The 10,098-nt window shown below is 39.8% G+C and overlaps 1 protein-coding gene across 1 annotated transcript in view; it reads left to right on the top strand.

The window, feature by feature from the left end:
• Window positions 1-384: 384 nt before the first annotated feature.
• Window positions 385-10,098, top strand: part of LOC139552017 (interleukin-6 receptor subunit beta-like) — a 60,132-nt gene continuing 50,418 nt past the window's right edge. Inside the window, exons 1-3 of the mRNA XM_071363352.1 lie at window positions 385-731; window positions 7,045-7,119; window positions 7,426-7,719. Of these exons, the coding sequence (XP_071219453.1) occupies window positions 7,050-7,119; window positions 7,426-7,719 (364 nt within the window). The 5' untranslated portion in view covers window positions 385-731; window positions 7,045-7,049. The remainder of the gene's footprint in view (window positions 732-7,044; window positions 7,120-7,425; window positions 7,720-10,098) is intronic.

Genomic DNA, 10,098 nt, shown 5'->3' with positions numbered 1-10,098 from the left:
AAAGCTTACCTGAGACCTGAAGACTTGTGTTAGCTCCCCCAAGCAAGCTCATACCTAAAGGCTTTAACTCAGTGGGCTGCTAGTCTCGTGGTTGGAGGCCACACAGTCTCAGGTCACATTTAGTCAGGTGAGTCATCACCTCAACATGCACGGCATTTGTTCACACATGAAGGAGAGACAGGGTAGCACTGTCCTGCCATTAACCCACTTCATTTATACCATTTTCCATAGCTTACTCTGTTTTTGGTTCGGATATTTATTAAACAAAGCATTAAACAGTGCTTGTTGTTGAGCTTGTAGCGTCAGGTACATAATGATTCAGCCGCAGTCAAACCAAGCTCCGTCATGGCCTGGCACATATTGGAGCAATTCGGGCAAGTGGGTGCAGATTTACTGGAAAACAGTAATGCGAAACAATCTAGCGTCTTGATTGGTTAGTAGTTGTGTGACAGACGTTTCTCCTGGCAAATCAAAAGAGCAGCAATTCTGCGCAGATCTCTAAACAAGTCGTTGACAAACTAGACAGATACTTAGATCAATCGTTATGTTTGTAGCTGCAAGGCGATGTATTGAAACTCGTGGTTATGCAATATACTGGAACTGGGAAAGAGAAGACAGACCCAGACGTGCAATCTTATAGTTTAAGCTAAATGATGTGAAATCTACATATCTTTACGCAGCTAACGTTAACTAGCTCGTATACATTAACCCAACAAGTAAATAAATTAAAGGTGAGTTTTTTGTTTGTTTGTCATAGCATGTCGGGCCCTGTTTAACAGGCTGTTACGGACGTATTTTCGTGGTTTTGTTGTATATAGTCGAATAGGGGTTCTGCAAATATGACATTCCCGTGTTTGTGTTTCCCGGAATTAGAAATTGATCCATCGATTTTTTTTTTCTCCAAAAATTTCCGTGCTAGCTATTTAAATATATCAAGTAATATTCTTATTGTATAGCTCTTTATCATTCTGATGGAGGTAACGTTATATAGCAAGTGTCTAGACAGCGAAATAAGATTGTCTTTCTTTTGAAGTAGTTAGTCATATTTTTTTATTGGGATTCTCAATACTATATGGCAATAGCTGGCGCCAACAGCTAGTCTTAGGCTGGACACATGACATTTATTCTTGTTAATAGTAAGTTACCCGAGGAAAGCCTAAAAGTTTAACCTGGGCTGGTCTCGTTGCCAACATACCTGGACATGTAACTATCGGAAAGTGAGTTCGTGCCACCGTAATCAATATAACTAGTAGTTGTTGGCACCACCCTAAAATAAGGCGTTATTTCGTGATTATTTAAAAACTACGGCAAGCAGCTGGGACAAAAGGTACTATTATTTAACTGGGCTCCATGGCTGAAGCAATGAACTAGTTATTAACAAGGTTACAGCTACTTGGCGAGCTCACTGTTCGTCTGTGTACACGCATTACTAGCAATGGCTGAGGTGTGCCCATCAGACGTTAAATATTTTCTGGTCATGTTTAACCAGATTTTTCTTTAGAAAAAGGTGTAAAACCTAAACAAAACGCATGTTCCTGTCCTCTTTCAAGATGTGGCACATTTAAAAAGCCAGAATACATTTTTAAATCAAGAAATAACCTTTTTTTACGATTTGTTGTTTCTAATTACTGCCGGGCTAATTTAATATGCGTCAATCTAAATTCGTAGGGATCGACTTGAGCGAACACTACGCAGATTCACTGAGTTGCAAACGAAGTGGATGAGTCTAGCTCATTGGTTTTGTGGATCTGACGCAGTTGCTACCTCAGATTATGAGCCTAGCAAGTGTCGCGAAGGAGGTATGTAGTACACACAAGGCCACAGGGGGAGCAATAGAGCTATAAACCATACTCTTTTTTGCCTTAAATACCCTAAAGCTAACAGTCAATCAAATTGATTTATAAAGCCCTTTTTACATCAGCAGATGCACGTATAACCTATTATCCTTAACCCTAATTCTAGGGTAGGGTAGCCTAGAATACTTTTATAAACTATTTTAGTAATAATATTATCATAGTAAATACCATATAGTACTAAATAGCATTTTGATTATTTTGTTAATCAAAACCTGTCTAAGCATTTTGCTGTTTTTTGTTGTTAGTTTTTAAATTATATTTATTATTGCAAGGCAGAAGACTTGATAAACAAACCACATTTTATGTTTTATTTTTCAAATTTAGTTTGAACTGGGTGACCTTGTAACCTCTGTGGAAGTCCAGGAATTGGTGTGGGGCAGGTTTGAGACTGATCTAAGGAATTAACAACAAAAATACACAATTTCTCAGCTGCCTCACCAATGTCTTTATGTGAATGAATGACTTGCTAAATATTTCCCATAGACTGCAGCATAAGACCACGAAGAATCAGTTATAGGTTACAAGCAACACTATAATTCATATGAAATAGCATGTAACCAAAGACTATATGTCTCATATTTTTCTAAAATGGTCACTCATTACTTTACAGTTAGCTATATATCGTGTATCAGGCCTGTGTTGCTTTTGGGAGAGCAAGAAAAAAGTGACCATAGCAGGTATTGAACCCCGGCCAAATATTCAGTAGCCAATGCGCTAACCTCAACCCTAGTACACATAAATTATATATATATAAAAAAAAAAAATCATCCTAATATCTCATATTGAGAGTAAACAGCCTCGGAATAGAGAAGACAAGTGCATCTTTAAGCCTGCCAATGAATTACATCATGCAACCCTCACGAGAAGGCAGTGCTCGCTGACACCACAAGCTTTTTGGCGGGGCTTGTTGAGTTGGCTACTTGTGCGAGAAGGCAGAGCGGGTCGATGCTGGTTGATGAATTTTAAAATACGTTTTTGTCGACCAGAAGTGACTGAATTAATGTTCAGGCTTATTGATAAGTTATAGTAATGAAGTATAATATCAAAACATGAGCATTAAAAACAGTTCATAATAAACATGAATCATCATTATATTACTTCACAGTAATCTGGGACAGACAAAAGCGCGCAGGGGAGTGGTGAATTCAGGGAGAGAACTAATCTCCTGAAATTTAATTTGTGGTCTTATGCTGCCGTCTATTGGAATTATTTAGCAACTGAGGTAGTACTGAATAAAGTGTATATCCTTACTAAAGTAGTAATTACTCAGAATTGCAAAATATAAAATGTTCTAGTTCATTTGATCACTTACAACCATAAAATAACAATTCATAGCATAACAAACAATGAAACTGACATAAACCAAAAACACCTACATTTAGTTAATTATAAAAAATATATTTATTTATTTATTTAGATGGGTGACATTATCTGCCAAAGTAACACCCCCTTAACATATAAACACAGACACTGAAAATGAGCTTTAAAAAAATAAATAATCTGGTATCGCTCAATAGAGCCTTTGCTTTGCTGAGCAGTTTGTTTTCAGGAGTGTTCTGCCTGCCATGTCATCAGAGGAGTAGATCTGTGAATTAACGAAAAGTTAATAAGTTATTGCCACGCTTTCACATAGAGGCCTAGTTTATGTTTAAATTTTAGTCATTTAACAGACTATCTTAGCTAGCTACTGTTTGTTCATAACATAACTAGCAAGCTATCTATGCATAGATTTTGTGTTTTATCTACAACTAACTTAGCTGTCTAGTAGTAGCTTTATCATTGGTTCCATTTCCTATAGTCCCTAGTGAGAGTAGTCAGTGAGGCCCTCATAAAACTAAACGGTTAAGTTACTACTTATTGGTAAAGTACTGAATACAGAAGAACATATGGTGAGCCCATGTGCCAGTGATATGGGTGCATGCCTCACCAATGAATTACACAACACAAATAGGCTACACAGCTGTTGTTGTTGTACGGTAGTTAGTGATGCACCGATATTACATTTTTGGCTGATACCGACATTTTCCTTGCCAAAAAACCTGATTCCCGATTTATTTTTTATTGTCATTTTTTTTAAAGCGTTCTAGTACAGTTAAATAGTTAACACACACACATATATGGACACAGCAGTGTCACTACAGTTCCTGGTTCGAATCCAGGCTGTATCACATCTGGCCGTGATTGGGAGTCCCATAGGGCGGCGCGCAATTAGCCCAGCGTCGTCCGGGTTTTGCCGGGGTAGGCCGTCATTGTAAATAAAAATTGGTTCTTAACTGACTTGCCTAGTTAAAGGTTACACACGCACACTGACCAAAAGGTAATTTTGTTGGCATTTACATATGTCCCCATTACCAGTGAAACATAATCAAAACCTATTTATTTCACTTACTTGCTGTGCTGTTTCATTTGTTCAGTTGTTTCATTCTCAACCAGGACTTCTATGGAACGCCGTTCGGGTCTTTGCGTGTCAAAAAAGACGTGTCAAATAAGCTTGTTGACCAATCGGGACCTGAATATGATTGCACGTCACATAATAATTTAAGGTGTTCATACATTTTTTACGTAGTTATTACACATTGATTACACTATCACACGTATTTCATATGTCACAGCGATTCATCGATATGTATGCTATAATGCAGGTAAAGTTGTCTCGCCCACCTACAGTGCTGGTCATTAAAAAAAAAAGATAGCTCATGGACGTAAACAATGTTCTTCCCCCAAAACATAGCAAAATGACAATCTGTTTCAGTAGCTATAGTTGGCTAGCTAACTATATAGCTAGGTGTCATCTAAAATAACCCTCATTTATAAGACAGTTCTTATTTGATTAATGGTGGTCGGACCCATCTATGTGAAGCTAGCCACAATAATAATTAGCCACAATAGTGGACTTTGCAGTTTCTACTAGTCATTGTTTTCAGGCTGGTTCTATTGGTGCTAGCTAGGTACAAAGCTAAAGCCAGCTACCCCAGAAGTTGCGGTCGAACAAATAATGCTTTATTACTAACGCGGTATTGCAAACGCATCATTCGTGGCCGGTGTTTGCTTGTTTGCAGACTTTTTTGTGCAGATTTGACATTGCTACTGATAGTAGTGGTGGCGCTTGGCTTGCAATGCGCAAATTCAGAACACACAACATTCTATAATAGAACTGTTATTTGATGTGTCAAATTAAAAACGTATTTAACGCGTCAAATAGTGTTATTGTCAATTAGTGTTATTTGACGTGTATCTTTTTTTACACGCAAAGACCCAAACGGCATTCCATAGTATGTCGTGAAGCTAATAGCAGTGACGCTATTACTGTGTATCTCTGGTAGGGCAACATCTGAAAAATCGCGCACTTGGTAGTGTGTACTGGTGCTCGACCAGTTGCGAAAGCCAACATCACCCACGACAGAGAATGGTTGATTGTCAAGGGCAATGACTTCCATTATCTTGGCATTTAATGGATTTCACCTTTTGAGTTGTGTTGCTGAAATTTTCTTACTTTTTCAAATGACTGCTCGACTTGTTGACTGCTCGATGCACACAGCAGACATTGTGGGCTAGGTTAGGAATGCTGTGTAGCACGTGTAGCGCAAACATTTTACGTGGCGTCATTATGCCATGTACCTACGTAATATAGGTATGCACGTTAGCTTTGACACCGGTTTTCCACATCGGCGTTAAAATAGACATCGTGCCGATAACCGATGCTGGCATTTTTAGCTATTATCGTCCGATTCCGATATATCGTGCATCCCAAACTGTAGCAGCTATGGTGTTATGACAGTGTTCCTCCAAAGCTTTATTTATTGTAGTTTGAAAATAAGTTTCATAATAATATTCTGTAGTGATATGACTAGCTTTGCTGACACATAGCTACAAAAAAGTCCTACACGCAAGAGGCCTGTCCTTGAGGAAATTAGCTGTTCACAAACTTTTGTCAGTCAGCAATTAAGTGTTGGGGAAGCTGCTCAGAAAGCTACCAATTACTTCACACTAGAAGAAGTTAAGCTACATCTAAAGCTACTCTTAAGAAAAATATAGTTTACTTAAAGCTGCAATATGCAACTTTTTGGGCGACCTGAACAAATTCACATAGAAATGTGTGTTATAGATCTGTCATTCTCATTGAAGCAAGCCTAAGAGGCGGTATATCTGTTCTATGTGCGCTATTTCTAAACTTCCGGTTCTTAAGTTTTGTTTTTGCATCTTTTGGGTTTGTACACCAGCTTCAAACAGCTGAAAATGCAATGTTTTGGGTTATTGAAAGTATATTTCAGTGGTTTAGATGGTACAGTGATTCTCTACAATATACGTGCTTGTTTTGTCACACAAACTGAAATTCGGCGACCTATTAGAATTTTAACAACCAGGAAATGGCGGAGCGATTTTGGCATAGTGCATCTTTTAAAGTAGATCACTACATCCAAACTACTTTGTGATACATTTTGGTGTCTAAATCTGAAATGTCATAGACCACAAATTGAAAGACTGATCACTCTGGAGTCAGATGTTAACAGAATGTGTAATTTATTCTATTTAACCCCAAAACTATGTTTCAAGTCAGAATTCGGGCAGGTCTGATGCCTACTTCACCCATATTTTCTGTTGTTTTTGTAAAAAAAGTACTGTGTATTTCAGCACTTAGCTACACTAATTACCTACTGAAAACACTGCAAATATTGTTTAGTTTAAAGGGATACTGTGCGATTTTGGCAATGAGTCCCTTTACTTCCCCATAGTCAGATGAACTCGTGGCGAAAATGTTTGTCTATGCGTGCGGTTTCAAGGAAGTTGCTCATTAGTGCTAGCGCAATTGCTTACTAGCATTAACGAAATGACTGGAAGTCTATGGGTATATGCTAGCAGATACCCGTAGACTTCAAGTCATTATGCTAACCCTGGTTAGCATTGGCTCGTGAAACTACCTCTAACTTTCTGCATACTGGACAGAGAGACATAAAAATGGTATCCACATGTTAATCTGACTGGGGAAGTAGACAAAAGGCCTCATTGACAACATCTCAAAGTATCTCTTTAACTACCACCACGCTACTGCAAAACTTAGTTAACTACATGAAGTTCCACTAGTAATTTAACTGCTCCCCAACACTAGCAATTAATTGGGGGGGAAATGGTTTGCGATAAAATGTAGGCTATGCTTGGCGAGTCTGTGAATTTCTGAATCTTCCCTCAGGCATCATGGACAAGTCATCATACCGTTTGCTGCAGCTTCTGTCCTTGGTATGGCTGGCCTGTAGGCCCACCTACAGTAAGTGTACCACTACATTTCAATAACAATTTTTGTCATGAAGTGCTGCTTAGCAGGTGCTCTTTTCCACAGCGTCATACAGTCTGGTATGTTTTGATTTAACCTCTCTGCTGCACATAAACCCTAGAATGAGCCGTCTTCTTCCTTTTTTAAGTTGCTGTGCTTTAATGATAGTGAGCTTTGTACTGACCCTAGTGATATGTTTCCAAATAACCATGAAAACAACCACATATGGCCTTTTCCCTCTGTGTAAAATTCACCATGCATTTCCTAGTAGCATTGACTTAATGCATGGGTTTTCTCTAGGTTCTATCACCACCTATGGAACAATAATCCCACAATCTCCATCAGTGGAAATTGGGAAGGAATTCACCGCCACATGTGTGCTCTACAAAGCTGCTAAAGCCACAGCGGAGGACATCTACTGGAAGTTGAAAAACGTCACAGTGCCCAAAGAGCAGTACACCAAGATAAATGACTCGGCTGTTAGCGTGACCATCACCATCACCAATGAAACGGCCAACTGGTTACTTTGTGAGAAGAAAGGGTCTTCCTTAAGCCTAAATCAAGTAATCCATGGGATTCTATTGACCAAAGGGTGTAAGTATGCCTCCAATGATTTCACATCAATATAAGGTTATTTCATATCAAAATAGAACAAAATGTCCACGCAAGTATTTTCCTCTAATATTTCTATTTCAATTTCATTTCTGAGTAATTCATTTGGATACAAGTGCAACAATTTCATACAGAAATAAAGTGAAAATGTATCCAAAGGACATGCCTTTGTACTGATATTCAAGAAATTGTAATGTACACATTTCTAGTTTTTATTTTCACGTGCACTAGTACAGTGAAATGCCTTGCTTGCTCTTTCCCAACAATGCAGTAGTACTGTTAAAAAGTAAAGTAGAACAAAAGACATGGGTAATAGAAATAAGAACAATAAAGTAAGGAAGCTATATGAAGGGTCAGTGCCAATACCATATTTACTAGGGGTGTGCCGACATGGCCATACTCGTTATCGTATCTGTAAATTGACAGTTGACAATTGGATCACATGATACTCGGGATCGGGGGAAAAACTGAAGTGTTTCAATATTCCTAAGTATATGTTCGTAAAATACCTCCCTGGGGCCAAGCTTCCTGCTATCCATATCAAATGTATTTATATAGCCCTTCTTACATCAGCTGATATATCAAAGTGCTGTACAGAAACCCAGCCTAAAACCCCAGACAGCAAGCAATGCAGGTGTAGAAGCACGGTGGCTAGGAAAAACTCCCTGGAAAGGCCAAAACCTAGGAAGAAACCTAGAGAGGAACAAGGGGTGGCCAGTCCTCTTCTGGCTGTGCCGGGTGGAGATTATAACAGAACATGGCCAAGATGTTCAAATGTTCATAAATGACCAGCATGGTCAAGTAATAGTAAACAGGTCAGGGTTTCATAGCCGCAGGCAGAACAGTTGAAACTGGAGCAGCAGCACGGCCAGGTGGACTGGGGACAACAAGGAGTCATCATGCCAGGTAGTCCTGAGTCATGGTCCCAGGGCTCAGGTCCTCTGAGAGGGAGAGAGAAAGAAAGAAAGAGAGAATTAGAGAGAGCATACTTAAATTCACACAGGACACTGGATAAGACAGGATAAATACTCCAGATATAACAGACTGACCCTAGCCCCCTGACACATAAACTATTGCAGCATAAATACTGGAGGCTGAGACAGAAGGGTTCAGGAGAAACAGGCAGGATATAACCCCACCCACTTTGCCAAAGTACAGCCCCCACACCACTAGAGGGATATCTTCAACCACCAACTTACCATCCTGAGACAAGGCCGAGTATAGCCCACAAAGATCTCCGCCACGGCACAACCCAAGGGGGGGCGCCAACCCAGACAGGAAGACCACGTCAGTAACCCAACCAACTCAAGTGACGCACCCCTCCTAGGGACGGCATTGAAGCTCACCAGTAAGCCAGTGACCCTGTAATAGGGTTAGAGGCAGAGAATCCCAGTGGAGAGTGGGGAACTAGCCAGGCAGAGACCGCAAGGGCGGTTCGTTGCTTCAGTGCCTTTCCGTTCACCTTCACACTCCTGGGCCAGACTACACTCAATCATAGGACCTACTGAAGAGATGAGTGTTCAATAAAGACTTAAAGGTTGAGACCGAGTCTGCGTCTCTCACATGGGTAGGCAGACCATTCCATAAAAATGGAGCTCTATAGGAGAAGGCCTTGCCTCCAGCTGTTTGCTTAGAAATTCTAGGGACAATTAGGAGGCCTGCGTCTTGTGACCGTAGCGTATGTGTAGGTATGTACGGCAGGACCAAATCGTAAAGATAGGTTGGAGCAAGCCCATGTAATGCTTTATAGGTTAACAGTAAAACCTTGAAATCAGCCCTTGCCTTAACAGGAAGCCTTTGTAGGGAGGCTAGCACTGCTTTATCCGGGTAGCCGGAAAGTAGAGCATTGCAGTAGTCTAACCTAGAAGTAACAAAAGCATGGATTAATTTTTCTGCATCATTCTTGGACAGAAAATTTCTGATTTTTGCAATGTTGATATGTTCGTCAAAAGAGATCAGGGTCCAGAGTAACACCGAGGTACTTCACAGTTTTATTTGAGACGGCTGTATAACCATCAAGATTAATTGTCAGATTCAACAGATCTCTTTGTTTCTTGGGACCTAGAACAAGCATCTCTGTTTTGTCCTATTTTAAAAGTAGAAAGTTTGCAGCCATCCACTTCCTTATGTCTGAAACACAGGCTTCCAGCGAGGGCAATTTTGGGGCTTCACCATGAAATGTACAGCTGTGTGTCATCCGCATAGCAGTGAAAGTTAACATTATGTTTTCGAATGACATCCCAAGAGGTAAAATATATAGTGAAAACAATAGTGGTCCTAAAACGGAACCTTGAGGAACACCGAAATGTACAGTTGATTTGTCAGAGGACAAACCATTCACAGAGACAAACTGATATCTTC

The sequence above is a fragment of the Salvelinus alpinus genome, chromosome 24 (assembly GCF_045679555.1).
Source record: "Salvelinus alpinus chromosome 24, SLU_Salpinus.1, whole genome shotgun sequence".
NCBI lineage: Eukaryota > Metazoa > Chordata > Actinopteri > Salmoniformes > Salmonidae > Salvelinus > Salvelinus alpinus.
The sequence above is the reverse complement of the archived record's forward strand: the minus strand, read 5'-3'. Positions and strand labels throughout refer to the sequence as shown.